The sequence below is a fragment of the Bemisia tabaci genome, chromosome 3 (genome assembly GCF_918797505.1).
Source record: "Bemisia tabaci chromosome 3, PGI_BMITA_v3".
In the NCBI taxonomy this organism is placed as follows: Eukaryota; Metazoa; Arthropoda; class Insecta; order Hemiptera; family Aleyrodidae; genus Bemisia; species Bemisia tabaci.
Genome location: NC_092795.1, coordinates 60,023,866 through 60,045,890, shown reverse-complemented (window position 1 = coordinate 60,045,890; position 22,025 = coordinate 60,023,866). Strand labels below are relative to the sequence as shown.

The 22,025-nt window shown below is 37.2% G+C and overlaps 1 protein-coding gene across 4 annotated transcripts in view; it reads right to left on the bottom strand.

Annotated features, from left to right (window-relative positions):
- The window catches only part of Dscam2 (Down syndrome cell adhesion molecule 2), a 110,633-nt gene that overhangs the window by 5,746 nt on the left and 82,862 nt on the right, over nt 1–22,025 (bottom strand). Inside the window, exons 11-28 of one of the 4 annotated variants that reach the window (XM_072298969.1) lie at nt 20,340–20,624; nt 17,464–17,583; nt 16,573–16,746; nt 15,834–15,987; nt 15,339–15,487; nt 14,697–14,831; nt 13,715–14,006; nt 12,773–12,984; nt 12,270–12,410; nt 8,992–9,147; nt 8,100–8,217; nt 7,460–7,641; nt 6,820–7,092; nt 6,027–6,208; nt 5,008–5,257; nt 4,075–4,218; nt 3,058–3,198; nt 217–327 (exon numbers count right to left, since the gene is read on the bottom strand). In XM_072298969.1, the coding sequence (XP_072155070.1) occupies nt 217–327; nt 3,058–3,198; nt 4,075–4,218; nt 5,008–5,257; nt 6,027–6,208; nt 6,820–7,092; nt 7,460–7,641; nt 8,100–8,217; nt 8,992–9,147; nt 12,270–12,410; nt 12,773–12,984; nt 13,715–14,006; nt 14,697–14,831; nt 15,339–15,487; nt 15,834–15,987; nt 16,573–16,746; nt 17,464–17,583; nt 20,340–20,624 (3,219 nt within the window). Of the gene's footprint in view, nt 1–216; nt 328–3,057; nt 3,199–4,074; nt 4,219–5,007; nt 5,258–6,026; nt 6,209–6,819; nt 7,093–7,459; nt 7,642–8,099; nt 8,218–8,991; nt 9,148–12,269; nt 12,411–12,772; nt 12,985–13,714; nt 14,007–14,696; nt 14,832–15,338; nt 15,488–15,833; nt 15,988–16,572; nt 16,747–17,463; nt 17,584–19,980; nt 20,269–20,339; nt 20,625–22,025 lie in introns of all 4 variants that reach the window. The other 3 variants (XM_072298968.1, XM_072298970.1, XM_072298971.1) reach the window with 3 other exon arrangements.

Genomic DNA, 22,025 nt, shown 5'->3' with positions numbered 1-22,025 from the left:
TTTCATACTTGGTTGGTTTTCCTTAAAAAAGTACTTCACCAAAATCACTTTCAGGTGCCCTGAACATATCTTATGTTTGTATCGTTAAAAGCCACTCTTTGCTATCGTAGAGCACAATACTTCTCATATATCATCATGAATTTTTTGGCTTGTTTTCCTGAAGTTATCTTCACGCGAAAAAGACAAACTCTATCTGGATACAAAAGCTATACTTACCAGGTACCTTTTCTTGCATGGCCACTTTATGGATGGTTGCATAGTAACGCTCCCTCTGCATTTGCGAGTTTTGCTGATTGTCCAAAGATTCTTTCATGGGTTGGCCTTTTTCTGGTGGAAGGAAAGTAGATTCATTAAACCAAGGACACACTGGCAAGTTAAATGCATTCTTTCGAATAAACGGAGAGTCAAATTATGACTAGCGAGACATTCATCATATTTCTACTAAAACTTGGACGGTGATCATTTAAGGTAAAAAACAAGAATTGGTATGAGAGTTTCTTTCCTTAAAAAAAAAGAAAAGAAAAAGTAGAAGCATTCACTTCATTAATCGTACTGAATAGAGATGTTTCTCAGATAATACAAAATGATTTGTATATACCTTGCACCAGAAAGAGTTAAAATACTTACTTTGTTCGTTCTTTAGATTATAAAGCCCAATGGACCACTAGACAAGGTACAAATTTAAGCATTCTGATACATGTTGCTTATTTGAAATTTCACATAGAATACGATTCTTGCATTGAAAATTACTGAAATCAACTTCTTACTAAGATATGAACTTTTTATTTTACATTGGTTACGAGAATTTTGAATTGCCCGGTCACAAAAAACGCAATTCTCGGCATGAGTCTAATCGCGCCTTACATCAATTTTGGCAGACTTCTCAATCGAACGTTGTTCCTTTCCCACCCTTTATCATTTAGAGTGTGAACAATTTGATATAGCTGAGCCAAAGCGTTAAGATTGAGGTTGCCAAATTTTCATATCGCAGAGATTATCATGGTAAAGTTTAGTGTGCCATTTGACTCACGTAGATCATTGCGTTTTCATGAGCAGGAAGTTTGAATTCACGCATCAAGAAACATCAAATATCTTAGTTAGGAGTTAATTTCAGTAATTTCTGTTGCACGAATCGTGTTCTTGAAACGGTTATTTTGCCTTTGGGCCCACTAATCCTTGGCCCTCATTTCGCGGCGAATCCCGGGAGAAGCTTTGAATTTCTCCGGGATTCAAAGTTTACCTCGAGCAGCGCCGCGAACATTTTCTCACGCAAGCGAAGGAAACTGGGAGATGGGACGTCGACGGGACCTGTCTGGCGGATGCGTTCCAGCCGCTTGTCTTGCATTTTTCTTGCGTTTTGAGAAAACTGCCCAGCCACGATTCCATCGGTTTCCGGCAGACATGCGAAGCTGCCAAATCGGTCAGGGGCCCGCACTGTTCCGGAGTGAATCTCTGAGAATTTTGCGGGACTCTGATGAATTTGGCTGTGGCTCATGACACTGTCCGTCCGGCAATTCTTGGAAAGCATGGTTTGGAGTCTGAATTTTTGCTGCTTCAGAATTTCCCCCAGTACTTTCCCATGGGAACCGACGCTTCCCTGGCATCTCTGGCCCAGGGTAGCGTCTGAACATCACTTCTGAAGTCAGTCGTGATTTTCTAAGCGCATGAGGAAGGTATACGAGGCAATTGCCCAGTCCGGCCCGTGTTACGTGGAAATTCCGTCTCAACCGTTGTGCGAGAGCGCGTTTAAATTGTCTTCGTTGGTCGTGTAGTCGTGTTTGGAGTGTCGTGTTTTTATAATTTTTCTTATGTTTAATATCCGTTTCTATTTTTTTGTCCTTTTTGTTTTTTTTATCGAATCTGAGTAATATCGGACGTTATTTCCACCTGTGAAGAGCCACCTTGGCCTTCATTTAACATCGTCTAAAACGTGTTAGCGTTGGGTTTAAATTTTCTTGTGTAGTGTGTACTGTGAATAAATTTCGAGTGGCCCGTAAATTTAAATCTGTGTTGACATCCGTTTCTCCTATCCGGCTTCTTCTACCATCCCCCATCAATCATAGAGCGACCAGTACCCGTTTGGCGGCAGGAGCCGAGCTAGTTAAAGAAATCCTCAGGCCAGGTTTGGCAGAATTAAAAATCAAATGTCCTTATTAGTCCTTTCTTGAGTCCATCAGTCGTGTTTTGGAGTAGTCAAGGGCTCCTATCCTTAATACCTTGACTGGTGGAGACCTCGCCTTTTAGGCGCCCCCGAAATATTCACGCTCTTTACGCCCCCAGAGCGAGCCCGTGTCAAGTGCGTTGCCGGGCGAGTTATAGCCCTTTCATTCTCTGTTTAAATTTGGTTCAGAAACATTTAACAGAATGCTTAACTTTGTACCTTGTCCAGTGGTCCATTCAGGCGGACAAATTTTTCATCCATGTGATACTGACACGAGATTACAACATTCAGATAAAAAGTTAAACGGAAATGTCATTGTGACGTCACTTTCAACCTTTCACCTAATTGGCAGCTCCAATTTTTCATCCAACGAAATCTTCTGATCGACATTACCCAAGTTGTACCTTAACAAACCAGAGGCTGATGGAGATACCCAAATGCCCAAGTCTCTTCGTTGTTATAACGATATCAGATAACATCGGATATTGAATCAAGTTTTTTCAAATCCAATTTTCAATCTGACTTTTTGATCGCTTTTGTCGCATGAAAAGTTTGACCATCTAAATTGGGTTTGACTCCTTTGAAGATTCCCTTAAATGGGAGAAGAAAGATTGAAAGATTATGCTGTGCAACTGAAAGTATTCATCTGAGCATGAAATTTGGCTCAATGAATAAGAAAATTTCACAGGAAAAACTTGCAGAATTTTTACAGGAGAAAGGATTTGTCAAACGAGTTAAAAGGTTGAAGTCTATGTGTGAATTGTTCTGAAAATTCTGAAATCTGTAATACGACTTTAAGGCCTAAAAAACTATAGTTCAATATCCGAGATCCCTGGGAAATTTCAATTGATTTGTTCAGAAGCATATATTAACTACAGATAGGTGAAATAACTTACTATTTCTCCAGAAGAAAACGGAGACACTGAGAATGGCGAGAAAAACCAAAACTGAGGCAAGTAAAGAGATTAAAATTCTAAAATCTGCGTAGAATGACCCTGAGAGATGACCATGTTTGAGGATTGCTTGAGGCAGTGGTTCTGTAAATTAAAAAAGCCACAGTAACATTAGTCAAATTTAAGTAAAAATTTTATTTCCTCTTAAAAAAATGAGAACACTTGATACAAAAGCAAAATTATTTTAATAGACGGATTTCTGCTAAAACTTTAGACTAATAGATTTTGGAAACATCCGATGAAAGTATTACATGTCAGCAATGAAACTGCAAAATCTCCTTCGTAATGTTTTAAATCTCTGCACCCATTTTATTTACCCTTAAAAAGAGCAGATACTACACGGAAAAAAAAGAATTGCTGATTCAGCAATTCAATTGCTAAAAACAGTGATTGCAATGTTTCAACGCAGATTTTACAACAAAAAAATGCTTGCAAAAAACATTGCACTCACTGTTTTTAGCAATTGAATTGCTGAATCAGCAATTCTTTTTTTTCCGTGTCTTGTTTAAAGTTTTCAAGAAATAGCATTGAGTTATTTTTTCACTAAAAAAATACATTATAGAAGGAAGTCTGCAGTGCTGCAAAGCAAGATACGCATTTTTGACGTTTCACCTTTGATGTGAGTTTTTGGGGCTTTACATTTAGACTTTTGAAGAACCTAAACTTGGAAATCAAACTCAAAATTTGTTTCTCAATGAGACACAATTCATTTTAACAGCATTGTATAATGCGTGGAATAATACGGGCATACAAGCTAAATTTCTCTCTTTTCCAAATACTCAATAATAAAGGAATCGGTTGACATAACGAAAATTGATTTCGCACATTTAAAAGCAGGTTATTGCACTCATTTCCTGGTTAAACTACCATTACTCTGTCAGATCTCAAATAAATGAAGACTGTTGAAATTTTATGCACCCCTCTACTAAAGAATACTATCCACAGAGCTTAGATCCTTACCTCCATCCTTGTTCAAGGTGAAGAAAGTGAAATCTCCGACAGAGGAGCCAGCAAGATTGACAGCGTATACTTGCAACACATACTCACTTGACGGCACCAGGCCAGATATCACAAACTTCATTTTCATTCTGACGTTAGGAAACTCTAGAATGAGAAAAACCTTTCATTAGATTTCTTACATTTCAGGAAAATTTCATTTTTGGATTGTCAAACAGTGGACTTGTCAGTAGTCAACTCAAATTTTAAAATATGTTCAACTTAATTCAGTGAAATTCTATCTCGCATGAATTCTGATTATAACAGAAAAAAGTCTGAGAAGCTATAAAGGGGCAGGAAAGAAAATATTGGCATGTATCCAAAAGATGAAACTGAAGAAAAATGGAAAAACAGTTGGAATAGAAAAAGAGAGGAGGATCAGTTGTTGACGCCATGAAATGAGGGGCAAAATTTTACACCTCAGCGATTCGGTTACACTTGTTCTTCATATATAAAGAGGAAGAGATTTTCTTTTAAAATTTTTCGAGGCATTCTAAATCTTCACTTCAATTTTAAATACAAACTTTTGGGTAAATGAGAAAAAAAAACAGAAAGAAGTGGCCCGAAGACTGTGGTTGGGTAAACCTCCACCTTTTTGGGTAGATGCACTTGTTATCAATTCAAGATTATCTACTCTTTAAAAGTGTTTATCTTTCATGATTTTTTCAGACAAATTTTTACCAATAGTACTCTGTTTATTTTCCTTGCCTGTATTTCCAGAAAAGAAATTGATTGTTGAGTAAATGTTACAGGTAACCTTTTCAAGAAAATATCAAATTGCCATTAATGAGGTTACTACAAAAGTAACAATATGATTTTGGTTTTTTCCTTATTGTTCAAAATCAATAGCAATTACATCAATTACAAGGGGGAAATATAGTTCCATGGATAAATTACCTCTGGCCCACTCTATGTCGTTAACTGAGCGGTAGCGGATCGTAAAACGCTGGATCTGACACCCATTGTCTGGCCAAGCGGGAAGTTTGAGTGTGACAGCAGTTGAGTTAGGAAAAATGAACTCCGAGTATTCAGGAATACCAGGATGTTGTCCTTGAGTTCGTACGTAAATCACAGCACTTGATGTTGAGCTTCCTAGTTTGTTGTGAGCAACTAAAGTCAACTGATAGGCATTCCCACACAGTAAATTCTGGGCAGAAGAGAAAAAATAAAACTCAGCAAATATTTCTGATTTTACAAGTTTGTGTATGTGTAGTGTATACTGATATGAACAGTTAAGAAATTGCAAAAAAAAGAAACATTTTTTCTGAACAAGAGAATGAAGCATTACTTGAGCTACATCAAATTTAGTAGATTTTGTTCGCCATACTAATGAGTTTCCATACGTTTTAAAAAAGAATTTAAAATATAGCCTGGAAACTTATCCAAAAATGGATTTTCAACTGTGCTGTATGAGAGAGGTTACTCTATCATCTCTCCTCATCCTGTTGTGGTGTCGAAGTTGAGCAACCTATCAGTGCTTGGTGTTCCGATCCAGTAATGGATGCACTCGTATTTTAGCTTTAGTTTGGATTGAAAATGCCAGAAATTTCTAGCAAAACGTTTAATTTTTTTTTTTTTTTTTTGCTTTGTTTTTCTCAGCCGGTTTTCCCAGATTTTAAATCCATCGTTCCGACACAATATTTACATTAGAACTGAGGGCTAAACCCCCTGACTGCTTCATGCATCAGGCATTACTCTTGTGATTTTATATTATTGAGTAAGATATTATTTATTTTATTAGTATTGGACATTCTATTGATAAGTTCTCACTGAAACAATTAAACATTACGTGTAGTTAAAACTATTTTTCTTGATAATTGAGGTGATTCTAGTTTCCAGTCTGTCAATTTTTCTCGACTTAAACTCTAAATTGCTGTTTCTCAGGAGGCAAAAAAGAAAAAAATTCCGTAACAAACCTTCAATTCGTAGCTGGTGGTTTTTCTCGACAGAGGCATGTCTTGCGGTTCACCAGTAGCCATGCGATATGTGAGGGTAAAGCCTGTTAAAGGTGCACCACCTCTGTCTGGGACTTTCCAGTGCAGAAGAATACTGCTGCTAGTAGCACTTGTGACATACAATACAGGAGCTGCAGGCAATACTGTAAAGGAAGCATCAGTATTTCACATTTAATAACTTTAAACTGTGATTATTACATAGAAAAAACTGCCAATTTCCCCTGAACTCTTAGAAAATACACAATAAAATGCTTAAACTATGGAAACGATGTTTTGCAAGTAGTGCAACTGCATTGCTATATGTGAGCCCCAATTTTACATTTCCATAAGAGTGACAGCTGAAAAATAAGGTTTTACACCTAACTTCTCTTTGTCTGTATTTTAATGATGTTTAATTACTGAGAATTTTCAGTAGAAAGGAAATAATTTGTAAAAAACCACCTGATAAGTATGAAAGATTTATTGAGCTCTGCAGATGAGCTGCACCCTAATTTTGAGCTTAGAAAATCGAGAAAAAATTGGGGCTTACTTGCAAGTGTCTATCATAAACTAGCCTTACATCCCACAGAGCTTGGCCATTTTTATAAAACTTAGAAATTCCTCAACATAGAAACCTACTTACAAGAGTGGTACAAAAAAAAAATCCCGATTCAAGATTTTTTTTACTTTAAAGTTTAGATGCCACTAAATAGAGATGAAATCATTTGAAAATGGAGGACTACATTATCAATACATATCAAAAGACACGGAATACCTTGAATGACAAGAGTGTGAGTGATCTTGTCCGAGCCTGAAACATTCTCAACTTGACACGTGTAGTTGTCAGAGTTATTCCTTTGGAGGTTCGTGAGGAACAGTTCTCCCGAATCCAAGATCTGAATATTATGGCCGTTGGAATGTAGAGGCCTATCTCCGACCAGCCAAGTGCGATGCGGCTGAGGTACCCCGACCATATGACAAGCCAGAGTAACGGACGTTCGCCACGCTCGAAAAACAACTCGACCAAATGAGAAAATCCGGGCTGGCACTGAAATCAAGGATGAAAAAATTATCAAAATAGTTTAACTTGCCTAGCATTCAATATTACCCAGAGGACTGTAAAACTCCCCTACCCCCTTTTTTGCCCCCAAATAAAACACCCGTTAAACTTCAAGTGCTTGATGTCAATATTAATATTTACAAAAAAAATAATCCACAGTTAGAGCAATTGTAATTGAAACTTGCACTTGACCAAATCTTTCCCACTTTTTGGGCTTATTTTGATTTTTATTAATGAATTTTCACTTACTATTTGAACTTTGAGAGATTATATAGACAATAGGTATGGAAAAAATTTCAGGAGAAACAATGGTGGGCGAAATAAAAATGAAGTATTTAACGTGTTCTACACTTACCTCTGGCCGTGGGCATTTGAGATACAACTCGAGAGCTTTGGCCTTCTCCGATTTTTGTCGAGGCTGTGACCCAAAACTGATACTCGATGTGTTGCTGTAGACCTTTTGCTTCAAAATGCGTTTGCTGGCTCGGCAAGTTCCGCTTTGCATGATTCAACTCTTCCTTGTTGCCATTGACAACCCTGTGAACGAATAAATACAATTCTAAAATTTGTTTGGCGGAGGCTAAAACAATTTAACAGTTGAAAAAACCTCCAAATGCATGGTTAAACAAAAAACCCACACTTTTGCTAACGCCATTTTACAGCCCATCGTGAAGCCGGTAAACCATGGAGGAACATAATATTGATGCAATGTCATATGGATGCAGTAAATCTATCTTAATAGGGAATATTTCTCATTAAAATGACTTTACACACTTCCTCATGTAACAACATAAACAAAAACAACATTTCAAGGAGGTCAATTGGTTAGAATATAAAATTAAAGTAAATTGCAGCAAATAATTATAAAGAATTATTATGCTTTTGATGCAAGTACAAGTAATTTTTACAGAAGCAAAAGTAAACTATAAGCTACCTTTTCCTCCCAACTTTGAACTTAACGCTTTGATTATAGAAATGTTAGAAAGCTTTCTTACCGAGTATAAAAGTTATATTTTGTAATGACTCCATTTGGCTCTTTGGGTGGAAGCCAGGAGACAAGAAGAGAATGAGCTGAGCTTAAAACGACTTTTATATCCTCTGGGGCCCCAGGAACTGGAAAGTACATGCAAGACGGAAATTAGTTAAAGAAAACTCAAGGATCAGTTACATTCAGACTGAGAATACCGAAGCAATGAATAAATTATAATTATCAGCCTTAAACAGTAAAGATCACCCAGGCTGACCAAGATACTTCGTAGATTTTGACTGGTTTGAAACTTTCATCTCAAATTCTTTGATTTGGCTGAACAAGTTTGATTCAATTATGAATTTTTTTATGTGATGCTCTTCGCTTTTTAGCTATACTTGCGATTAGCTTGCTATGTTAAGCTTGGAAAATTGAAGTTAAAATGTGCTAATTTAAAGAAAATTAGGGTTTGAAAGATACATTTTCCGTGTTTTTACATGGGTTTTCTAGGAGTGATGCTGCATTGTTACTGTGTTTGGTTTTAAACATGCTTTTCTTTGGTAAATTGGAGAGATAAATTAGCTGCATGCTGTTTTTGCTTGGTTCATTTCAACTCAAGAGTCTAGGAACAAGAAAGGAAAGCTCTTTCTGATCATAAATGCAGTGTTGCAACAATGTCATAGGAGACAGTATACATGTAAAAAAGCTAAAAGATTCACTTTCCAATTTTACTTGTCACAAAATCTTAAAAAAAGAGAAGAAATGTCATTATTAAAGCTTATGAGGTTGTGCAGAGCACCACATCTAACAAAAGCAAAATTTCCTTTAGTTTCCATACCTCCGTTTCACGTGCAATCCTCTGGTATAGTTTGCAGTGCAAAAAAATACTTGGAGTTTCATGTTGCATTAGAGGCACTTACCATCTTCATCAGTAGTGCATGGAAGAGGGTACGAGTACGGACCACTGCCCATTTTTGTGAACGCTAAAACTTGAATAGTGTAGTTGGTGAATTTCCTTAATCCAGATACCACAATAGTTAAGGCCGTTGTTTTCCTTGTTTCAAGTTGATCAGCTCCTGCAACACAACATACTGGGGTCAGAAAAAGATCAGGCATTGAATAAGATTTCGGAAATTGATTGGGATGAGAAATTATTAGTGATATCATTCATCAATTTAGAAAAGAGATCTACCCAAGTCTGATTTTGTCCAAAATTTTATAGAAATTATATTCCTGAAAAATGGTAATTTTTCAGAAGTTTTTCAAGTTCATATAGAAATATCCAAAAATAAGGCAAGAAGTGGCGTGGCGTCAATGATCGATTATCGATACTTCCCCATTTGAAGCTATGGTAGAGAATCGATTATTAAGGTGTTCGCTGCGAAAACCCTGTTAATCGATCTTTTCCCATAGGTTTAAATGGCAGATTAATCTATATATCGCAAAGCATGCCACGCCACTGAAGGCAAACGAAATGACAGCCTCTTTATCATATTTTTTTTCTTTTAGTAACATTTTTCACACCTAAGATACAGCAAATCTGCTTGCCTGCCTGTGAAAATAAAAATATTCAAGAAAAAACTTGAGGCCAGAAAAAATGTCTCCGCCTCCCCTCTATACATACCTAGAACCAGATTTAACATCTCTGAAAAAATTGCGAGGAAGATTTTAAGTAGGCAAAACGGTAATACATGAACTATAGTCTGTCCGCGATGGGAAGAACCATGGAAATTCGGAATTAATTGCACTATTTTACAGGGTGGAGGTGTCTCGACCCTCGTCAACTGTCACCTCTCGGTGTTCCGCTCAGGCCACAGCCGCCGCACAGGAAGCTACGGGCCAGCACGGTTGGCACGCGGCACATGCACTCAGTACATTTGGACTGCACTTTGCAATTTGAAGCTATAAATTCTGGCTCATCAAAAAAAACACTTATGTGCATAAGAAAACTAATGGCACATACGTTGTTTTTAAACCAGGCCGGAATTTATAGTTCCTAATTGCAAAATGTAGTCCATTTCTGCTTACTCATATTATGACTTACGTCTATGAATTATAGTTGCGACTGCTGTACAATGGTTTCCAAGTTTTTCTGCGCTGTTGTGAGTTATACCCCCTGATTCTAGCCAAGAATTGAAAGCGCTAAACTTGAGATATATTTTCAAGAGAACAATCTCATTACCCAAAGTATCTTCAGGAGGAATGGAGAAAAATATGCTCATAATTTGGTTGCCCTAAAGAGGGCCGTTTTATATTAGAGTGACAATAATTGATAATTGTTGTTCTCTTCGTTCATCGGGGGCAAGAACTTGACTCCAAGGCTGTGAAAGTCTTCTTTCAAAAAGGTTCCAAGGTTCTCGTCCATTACTTCGTCTTAAGAGTCATCATCAGAGCCGGACCAATCAAATTCGTCATCATCGTCGTCGTCATCAGCGCCCAAATGAATTAAGAACTGTTCAACCTCCACATCTGCCAGTCCTTCTTGTTCCCAAGCCGCTTCAACAACCTTCTTCACATGTTCGACGTAAGAATTCCAGTCGTCCGCAGAACATTTGTCAACTGCTTCTAGGAACAGCCCTTTGACATCTCCAAGGTTTTGGGTTGTATTACGTTTCTGGACGTAACCTTTCAACCATGCCCATACCATTTCAATGGCGTTGAAATGGCAATGGTAGGGTGGTAAACGGAGAACCTGGAAACCTAGAGCTTTCGCTTCCTCATCAAGGACGTACAAAGGTCTTGGTGGTTTAGTGCTTCGGACTAATTCCAGAAGTTCTAACTTCAGCATTTTTTCAGAGCATGGCAATTGTGCTCCTGTAGCCATTTTATGATGACGGCTTTCCTCGCTGCTTTCGTCGGGGTTTTTTCCTTGACACGGGAATGATATGGCGCATAATCCATTATGGTAGTGGAGCCAGGTGCAAGTGCCGGAAGTAACGTTTAGAGGAACCATTTTTCAAACGTTTCTGCGTTCATTTCCTCGTGATAGTCCATGGTCTTCTTGGAGGAAAAAACTAATGGAGGTGCAGAAATCCACCCAGAAGCTCCTCCGGCATGACAAATAATTAGCCATTCTCCTTTGCCCAATTTGGGGTCACTGATGTGAGCCTTTACGGTCCCATCAGAGATGCCACGAGTTGGACATGTGTTTTTGTTCAGCCATGTTTCGTCGAGGAAAATGGCTTTCTTCCAGTCAATTTTACGAGCAGCTCGCAAAAAGAAGCATCTTTGCAGAGCCATAGCCGGTTTCTCCATGAGCACCACTCGGTTGTTCAATTTCCTGTAGATGAATCCCAGTTTCTTCAGCAGAATGTGAAGCTTAGTTCGAGAAACAGTGAGAAGATTAGCCTCAGACAGAGATTTATGTAGTCTGTCTAAAGTTGGCACAGTTTTATCTTGATAGTGAGCGTAAATATGCCTCCGTATAGCATCTGCATCGAAATTGTCCAGTTTCATGCTCTTGTCTGGGCGTTTCTTTCCAGGTGTTGAAAACTTGGGTTTCTGCCGGGTCGCCTCCAGATGAGTTTCCTTCTTGATCCTCTTAATTGTCGATAATCCAAGACCAAGTGCTTGTGCACCTTTCTCCAGGACTTGAGAGACACTAAGCAAAGGTCCCTTATTCTGTTTCTCCTGTTCGAAGTATTGGATGACGCGACCCAAAATTTCACGGGTTTGCGAAAGAAGCACTTGACGCTTTCCACGATCTTCTTCCATATTTGGGTGATGATGCTCCAGTTTCGTTTTGAATGCAAGTGCAACTCCGGTGCAAGGTGGTTATCATTATATAGCTCAGCGATGGACTTTCATCCACCAATGAGAAGTCTGGAAGTGTTCATCAGCGATCCAGCTCGTTTGAGGCATCGGAGTGGCGGTTTTCCCCGGGCGCGACTTGAGCCTGGAGCGGAGAATCCCGGGTGCTTAGCGCCGAGCGGCGCGACTCGTGAGGAGCCAGCCCTCTGTGCGGTGCGCCACGGTCCAGGGTTGGTTCGGTGCTTCATCGCGGACAATGGCTCGAACGCTACCCTTGCTTCTACATAGTGCAATTAATTCCGAATTTCCACGGTTCTTCCCATCTCGGACAGACTATACGTCCAGATTTTTTTTTGAACCAGGTTCACAAGTATTTTGAGTTAAAATTGTGTACGGAAGAAAACTTGAATTCATCATTTTTTAAAAAAATTAATGACAGGGTACATACCTGGGTCTTGAGAGTCATAGAGGATTTTGTAGCCCTGTATGAGACCATTGCTGAGAGATAAAGGGGGAGGCTGCCAACTCACTTGCAGGGATTGTGAACTCAAAGCTGCACAGCGTACATCTTCAGGCGGAGCACTGGGAGCTAAAAAAAGAATAAAAGTCAGGGTCAATTAGTACATCAAACATCAAAACACTCGATTACATCTTCAAAGAAAAGAGACCTTTATTAGAACAGAAAATCACAGAAAAAATTGACTGTAATAAATTCTTATACTATTACAAAATTAATATTCAGTTTTTATTACTCAAAGGGGGAGATACAAAATTCAATGAAGAATTTAGGATAATAAATGCAAATTATTTTAACACTACTGATATGAACGTTCTCGCAAAGAGGGAAACGAACAATATGGTAATGTCTTTACGAAGAAGTTTCAATGAGTTTTTTTGCCTTGTAGTATTTTTCACTAAATAAGAGGAAAAACTTGAGAAAAGTTGTTTTACCATCTTCCAAAGTAAGAGCGTTTACTGGTTCTGAGAGAGGTCCTTGTCCAATTGAATTGTAAGCTTGGACCACCACTAGATATCTGGTGTATTTTGATAAGTCGGTAAAAACGTGCTCCCCTGTGCCTTTGTCACCATCTCCGAGAACTTCTGTCATATTGTAGCTTGATGACCCGGAACTAAAATCATAATTAGATCTTGAAATTCTGAAACTAAATTTATTTAAATGTAGTCTTTCATTTTGTGTAAATTCACTAAATTATTTAATTTGCTTTTGTATTTGATTTACTTCTGCCATGAGCGAAATGGGTTCTGGCGAATGGGTTCAAGTTGTTAGCCTTACCTCTAAACCCTCTTCCTTAGCTCGGGCTTGGGACCGGCAACACTGCTGAAGAGACGGCACAGGATATTTAAACGAAGACAGACTTTATTTTTTTCCTCACACAAGGTCCACAAAGTTCCTTTTTATCGTTATTATAAGTTTAAATATACAGCAGTATTTATACGTTAAAATATACATATAATTATTATAAAAAGAAGCTCAGTGGACCTTGTGTGAAAAAAAATAAGTCTTCCTTCACTCTTTGTAGGACACAATATTGGAGTGCCTTGAGTTGGTCTTTGTGTCACAATGACAGATTTTCAAGTGTCTTTAAAAACCTGTCACAGCTGGAGCTGGAACCAAGGATCATAGTGCTGGCAGCAAATTACCTTCACAGCTACATCACCAAGGCTGGCTGAAGGTCCGAAAATTGTAGATTCCAAAGGTTTTATGAAGCTTTATAATTCAATATTCTTTGACGTCACTCCGCTGCACATGTATGCATATACATATTTGTAAAGGCAACGCTTATTTAACTCAACTTTAAAAAATTTGGCACCAGCATCATTTGGAAAATAGTTGGTTTCATACAATTTGATAATTGGAAGAAGTTTGCTTACTTTGATTCCTTGAAGCCAACATTATATCCTATGATTTCTCCATGCCTATAGTCTGGATGTGGAGGCGACCAGGTTACAAGTAGTTCCGTAGAGGACAGAGCTCGTACAGAAACCTCTAGCGGTGGTCCAGCAGGTCTTTGAGACTCTGTTGTGATCAATATTTCATTGCTTGGGCTGCTTTGTCCTGCAGAACCTTCGGATATAACCCTCAGGAGATAATTGGTTGCAGGCTTCAAATCGTCTATCAAGGCTCCTCTCTGCTGCGAGTTCACCTCCAACTTTTTCCAACCACCTGTTAATGAAATTGAAAAAATAATGATGATGCTTCTGCCTAAAGCCAAGGATACCAGGGGATCAATTTGTTTGAAGAAGATCCAATGAGGAGAGGTTCTTGCTGTGGTAAATCACGTAGTCCACAGCCAAAGTAATATCTATATCTTAGCCTATTTATCTAACCTATGTACATGGGTAGACCAAACGTTCTTCCTACGGCCGTAGCAAAATGTCAAAGATTTTGAAGAGCACTACAAAAAGAACATTTGTACATGGAACACTTATCAGTTGCTATTGAGAAACAATGTTTAATTATTAAAGACTAAAATTAGCATACTTAACAGTAGGCCCTCTTTTTGAAACTTTTAAATTTAAAAATGGTAACTTTTATTTCTTCATTTTATTTTTCAAAAGCTTAGTATGACCTTTCAGCATTGCAACTTTGAATTGTATTGTCAAACGTTGATTAAACAAATAAGATATTAATTTCTTTCAAGGTTTACGACCTACGTCAAGAAGTAAATTGTTTGAATGTTTATTGAGAATAAATTTACATCTCACTTCAAAAAAAGAATGGCTGCCCTTTTATACTTCTAAATATTAAAAACCTTTCAATTTAAATCAGACAGAATTGGAAGACTTCCTAGTAGAGAGAATGTCACATGAAGAGCTCAAGATTCTGAGAAAAAGAGGAAAAAAACCAACTTACTTTCTCCAGATCTTTTGTACTGGACGATGAACGCTGTGACTTCTCCAACATCTTCGCTCAAATGCTCCCACTGTAAATTCACAGCTTGGCTTGTGACCATGACTGCTTTTACATTACTCGGACTTTTCGGCGGCTCTAAAACAAAAAGAAAGGTTTTTGAGCCTACAAAATTTTTGTTACGCAAAATTGCAGATCTGGGAGAAGCTGTAGAAGTCGGATTAAAGAAAAAAGTAAAATTTTTTTACTTATCAGATCATTAATAGGAAGAATTCTTGGGAAAAGAGGAGTTCGCAGAAATAAGAAAGATTACAAAGTAGGTTAGAAAGGTTGCCCTCTTTGAAAAATCAATCATTAGTGTTGCAGAGTTCTTTAATAATGGCTTAATGAGTATAAAAAATTCAGTAGGTAAATCGAGCGTCAGTTCTGAGAAATTAAGTTTCAAAATTTACAACAGAAATAATAAGGGCAAGCATGATTTATCCCTGAAATCTCAAAAAAGCTAAAATAGAGTTAAGTATCTCTTTTCTCTTGGTCACTTAATTGGAGATTTATCAAAATGAATGAAAGCTAGTTTCAATCATCCTAAGGTTCACAGTTGGCTCTTTGAGCGAATTCAAATTTTTAGCGGTTTCATGTCGTTACCTTGAACGAGTAACTGCACAAGCTGTTGATCTTTGCCATACAAGTTGCTTGCTTGACAGTAATAGTGTCCTGTGTCTGATGCATCAGCATTTTTAATGTGCAAACTTGCTAGGACTCCATCTTCAGTTACTTCTTGTCGTACAACTACCCTGAAAATTGAAAAATAGAAATTTCTCTGAAAAACATTCCTTTAATTTTTTAAATGGTTCTCGATTGAAAATTTGACTACTATTGGTAATTGGAGCCAGAAATAATGTAATAAAGGAAAAATCTAGTTCTGATTCCTGAACTGTCCACTGCAAAACCGGTCAAAGTGACCTTCTTGTTGTTGGTCACACTGAGCAAAAACAGTAATAATGACTAACATTTAGAACAAATTGTTTTCATTCTGCTGCTGTGCCACTGCTTAAAGGTCTACCATGTTCAGAGAGGTGAGCAATATTTAATAGGAACATATAATTAATAATATTCAAACTTAGTGGGAAAAGCACAAACCGATAGTCAGAAAGGCTGTTCATTTTTGTTTGCTCCCCACTTCTCTGCCACACTACGTTGATTGGCTTGTCACCCTTAACTTTACACTCTAATAGAGCGTTGTCTGTTTTCTTCACTGTTTTATGCTGTGATGATTCTGTGAAGTATGGTGGAGCTGAAAAACAATAAAAAAGAAAAATATAAATGCTTCAATTTTTTTTTTGGGGGGGGTGGGGGAGTCTGAGCTCACTTGATAAAATGACAAATTAATTTAAAATTTAAAGGTATTAATGTAAGGATAGAAAAAGTAAAAGATATTTCTGCCGTATCGATAGCACACAGCCCAACTTTTCTCGGCTCTTCATCAGGTCTTTTGATTTGCACAATTGCTTGAATATTATGATATTTAAGCGATTGGATATTGTAACATAAGATATATGAAAATATTTTAAGTTGAAAACTATTAATGAATGTGCAATTTGATTTCTAAATCGTGTGACCTCCACAACAGCGTCATGGCGCTAAAAAGCTTTGCATATTCCTTTTTTTTTCACATATATTCACATAGAATGTATGTTTTTCAATAAAACTTAACATTTTCATCCTCTTTGCCCTTGAAAAAGTTGACTATCAATGCGCAGTATAATTTAAATTAACATTATAGACAAACTAATCAGGATACCAACCTGAGTAAGAACTTCATTAGTTAACAAGGAATAATTGAAAAAATACGAAACCAATAGTATTGAATCGTACTTACAATTAACTTTAAGATGAACGACCTTCCCCAAGGGTGAGCCAATTCCATTCGTTGCTTGGCACAAATAGTAGCCTTCTTGGTCCTCTTTGACATTTTGCAAAAGCAAAGAGCCATTACTCAGAAGTTTCACAAACATCCTTTCTTTGATGATTTCATACTCCCCCGATTTGCTGCCTGTGAGTTGAAACATTGAAAATTAATTCAACCAAGGACAAAACCAGTTGTCATGAGACTGACCTTTAAAAACAGGTAAATATTTCGAATTCATCCATGGATAGCCTGATTGTCATGTGACTCATGATGTCACAGGAGCTCAGCACTCTCTTACCTATTCATGGATTTTGACTGAGTTCAAATGATCATGGCATATGCGCCAAACAAAGACATTGAATCATGTAGACCGTGCATCCTGTGTTACGGAAGGCGAAGCAACTTTTGAAAATTCGCATGTGATGAGTGGTGGCACCGACCATCATGGGGCTCTGAGAGACTTGCTTCGCTCCGCCAGTACTAAGCCGAGCCAGACGGACGGTCTACGTGATTCAATGTCCTTGGCGCCAAATAGCCCCTATTTTTTATTGTATTCTCTTCATCTTCATTTTATGCCTGTTTTATTAGTTATGCTTCACTTAAAAAACGGTCGTCTCTCCCATACATTTTGTGAAACTCCGACTTGAAAAATCAATTCAAAAGTCAACAGCAAAATAAGCCCTGGTAAAACCGCATATTTGAGTGATGTTATTAAATGGGCTATCATCATGCAAAACAAAAACAATCATTGAAGCTTTTTTGCCGATGGTTTTTGTGAACTAATTGTAAGTTGAAAATTAGTTGTAAAAACATTTGCTCCTAAAAATTCATTCTCATAAGTTCAATAAAAAAGTTATTTACCGGTCGCTTTTTTCCAAACGGTGCTTGGTTGCGGTACACCTTGTGCTTGGCAATTTAACAACGCTGGTTGATTCCTTAGAACACTTACATCCATGGGTTCTACAGACCATTTTGGAGGAACTGGTCAACAAAAAGAAAAAAATTAATGTGATTGAAATTAATACCCAGATCTAGGCATGGTTCTCAACCCTTAGCTGCAAAAGCTCGCCACAAACAAGTAGATCGAGAATCCATAATATCTTAGGTTGTCAATACAAATTTCAGGAGCCAGAATTGAAATGTGTAATAAAGTATGTCAATGGACAAAGTTCTTTGGTAAATTTATCATGAGTGAAGTAAAGAAAAAGTCTGAGAGATTACTTTCAGTACTTGCACCAAAATAGCCTACGGACTAGCTATTTATAGGGTAAGAAGAGAGTTCAATGAGAACTTCTTGTCTGCTCGGAAATTGTGTATTCAAAGAAAATCGTGTTGGACTAAGTTAGATGAGTAAGTTATAAAAATTCTGCAAAATAGAACAAGTTCATCAATGAACCACGTTTCTTATTCATGAAATATTTATCCGTTATTTTTCCTACAAGATCTCACTACTCACACTGATCATGGATCAATGCCCTTTTTAATAAAAAGCTGAATAAAGAAAAATAAATGAAAACACACAAAGCACGAGTGACGTTAGATGGCTACATCTGCTAGTGAACACTGAATTATTGAGATACTCGTAAGTGTTGACAACAAAACACTCAATAATCACAGCTAACAATAAACTGCTAAAAAAACAACTTGTGACAACACTCTCAAGGATTAAATCTTGAACTATGATCAAGATTCTAGATTAACCATCTAGTCTATAATCTAACCAGATAGACTGCCACTCTTCAAACTTCAAGGGTAATAATTTTTTAAAAAAAATTTATTTTTATTTTTAATACTAATTGTAGAGGCTCTTGAGAACTTGTCTTGTAAATTTTTCATGGACTAAAGCAAAAGATAATTTGACTATTCTTATGAGAATTTAAGTAAATAGAAACTATTCCGAACAAGAGCCATTATTTTCTGAACTTTAGATTTTAAAATTCTCTTCTCATGCTTCTGAGTCTTTACTTAAGGTTTGAAGGGTTACAGCAATTCTGGATCTAACGGTGAATTTCTAACAATACTGCAGAAGCAATCTATTCGGTGATCTTTCAGTACGTAAATACTAGGTAAATTTCTACTGATTAAAAGTGAAGCTGTGAAATTGAAACATTGATTGAAATCGGTCATAATTAAGCAGGTGAGATAAAAGTCATTTCATTTTCATTCCTTGTGATGAAGAATGATAAGTATATGATTAGAAAATACGATTATATCTTAGAGATTGCTCATAACATTGCCACATACTTAAGTTTTTTTCAATTTCATTTTGCAGTACTGTATTCCAATCCCAAAAAATTGACATTGACTACCAGAATCATTTATAAAGGGCCCTCCTTTCCTCTGCGGTGACTGGTTTCTTCCAATTTTTTTTTCATTCAGCAATCCTATCACTTTTTAAAAAGAAAAATGGGTACTTCATTGAAAGAGTAATGAGATAAATTTGTTCCTAATTCAAGTTTTCAACAAACAGATAATTACTTTTCAAAATAAAACCATCCTCCTCAATGAAAGAACAAAATTATACTGGATTACTTAAATCTAAATGCAAAAAAAGAGAACGAATTCAAGTTTTGAGTGAAATTTGGTCGGCGGAAGAAGTCCAAATAAAAAAACTGCCTCATTGAATTTCGCATCAGAGAGCTTCGAATTTATATGCCACTTGGTACAAAATTTTTGAGTAGCATATTAAAGGTCAACAAGCAATCAAATCGCGTAAGTAACAAGTACACACCCCTGCGATAAGTGGTTGCAAAAATGTATCATGATACTGTCAAAATTGGCATTGCAGCGATGAATTTCTACATTACTTTTTGCAGTTGCTGAATGGATAAATAATAACAAGACAGTATCATGTAATTAATATTATTCTGATGTTTGCAGTGAGGTTAGCAACTCCTTGAGAAGTTAAATTCTGAACTTCTCATCATGTATATCGTTTCTTGTATAAAATTTTGATGCAGAAACGTACAATATAGATTATAGAGCTGTGATTGAGACATTGTTTTGCTAGCACAGACCTTGTTTTTGGCTTTTATCATCTACCTACACCTACAGATACCTAGCATTGGGTACGAGTATTTAAATAACTTTAAAGCTGTGATTAAGTTTTAAGTTGAAGGAAGAAAAGGAATTAAAGACACACATGCACCGAAAAAAAAAATAAAGTTTAAAAAGGATCAGAAAACAAGGAATATATTAAGAAACAAAAAGATAGGTGCCGATACAAAATTTTACCTTGTGGTGGGAAAACAATGGGGATTCCAGGAGGTGCATTCCGAAAACTTTGGATAACAACGTATGTTGAGGTGCCAAAGCATCTGAACATCAACTAAACTTCTCTAAGTCTGATTTTTCGTTCTTTGAGCATAATGTGGTTACCTTTCACCTGAAGATTAGCCGAATATCGGACTTGAGAGGCTGGGTTGGAGGCGACGCAAGTGTAGTCGCCCGAATGAGCAGAGGATAAATGGGGGATACTAAGTAAACTGGAAAAAGAATCAAGGGTGGAAACGTTAACGCCCAACTGGGCTGGAAGGGGTAAGCCATCCTTGAGCCACGATATCGTAATCGGAGGGTCGCCATGACTCACACCGCAAACAATTCTTGTTCGCATTCCTTCCGCAAGTCCGTCCGATGGGATAGAGAAGGGCTCAATAAGAGGAGGAACTGAAAGAAGAGTAGAGACAGAGATAGAATAAGAACAAATTAAGAGGATAACAAAAACAGAACACGTTTACCGTTCACGATCAATCGCTGCGTGTGGTGCACCTCTGCAGCAGGGTTTCGAGCGTTACAGGTGTAGTTCCCATTGTGGTCAGGCGAGAGGTGCTCTATCACGAGGATGTTCGTGAACGCATCCATTTTATTAACAGAAATATGATGCCGCGGATCCAGTGGCTGCCCATCTTTATACCAAATCATCTCCAATGGTAGGTCACCCACAGTTACAGAGCAGGTTAGGGTAACCCGCTCCCCTAGGTGCGAAACTCGCTCCGGAACGATTGGAGCTAGCTTAGGAGGAACTGAAAGTCATAAGAAAATTCATTTTTACACCACCATCATATGTTGCAATTTTCTGACTCTCCAAGAAAAATCTCCGTAATTTTTCACAACTTCAGGCCAATTTTCAACCTTTGAAACCTTCCTTACAAATGAAAAATAATGATCATCTTCAGAAAATAACTTAAACATTGAAAGAGCGTCTATGCAATATTTTCCTTTTTGTTGGTAATTAGTAATTAATTAATTGATCATTTTTTCAAGTCCAATGGAAAGTTGTGCAAATTTTTCTGTTCCACAAATCTGGAATCTACAATGACTATTCAAATTTAGGAGGTGCAGCTTCAATGTTTTGAACTATGCTTGCCCTCGCACCTGAAGGCAATTTTATTCTTTCAGAAAAACGATAGGCTATCAATTTAATGGAAAGTTTAAAGGTACATCGTTCCTTTTTCTTTGTTCAATAATTATGAGTGGGACCTATTGATTAGCATTTGCAAGGAAAGATATTCTAAAGAGGAACGATTTTCTTCAGCAATGCCTGCCTGATAGAAAATTTGACACACATGAAGATAGCAAACGAATCAGTACATACTGGTGGCGACCAAACATACTGTCTAATAATGAGGATAAAAATACCTATTACTTCTCTTTTGATCCTACGGATAGATTATAATCCATAGCGAGGTGATCAATCCAGAATTAAGTATTGAAGTAGGTACCTACCTACCTGGGCACTGTCATGATCTTTGTTGAATAGAGGGATGTAAATTCATTGATGCAAATAGAGCCACTTAACTCAAACAACTGAAGCATGGGGTGTAAATGTGATAGATATGCAGGCTCTTCCCCATTTTACACACAAATACAACCTGGACACACTTTGTTCGAAGCAAAAGTGTTTCAAAAGATACCTATCAATTTTTTTAAAATTTTTTACTGCTCATGGTTCAATCGTTAACGCAATAAATATCTCTAGGTACTTAATCTGATTTTGAGGATAGGAAGTGCGTTCCTGAGTACCATCTGTGTCCATGATGTTCTGATATTATAAAAAATTACATCTGAGGGAACATAAAGGAACTTAATGGATCGTTTTCACACTGTTCTTGCCTACCTAATATTCACTTGCTTTTGTCTTCCTATTAGTATCTACCTTCATTAGGATTAAATAAATACCATCATTCTATCATAGTATAATAACAACATCATTTGGGGAAAAGGTTGCTGTAGAATACAAAAGATGACACACAAAAAAACTGGGGCATTTCAAAATCGTAGGTACTTGATTATTTTGAAGCGTCCCAATTTTTTATGTGTCATCTTTCGTAATGTACAGCAGCCTTTCTCCGGATGAAGTTGTTCATCATTCTAGGACCAAATACTAAGTTCTTGAAAAATTGACCTTTGTCACATAATAAACG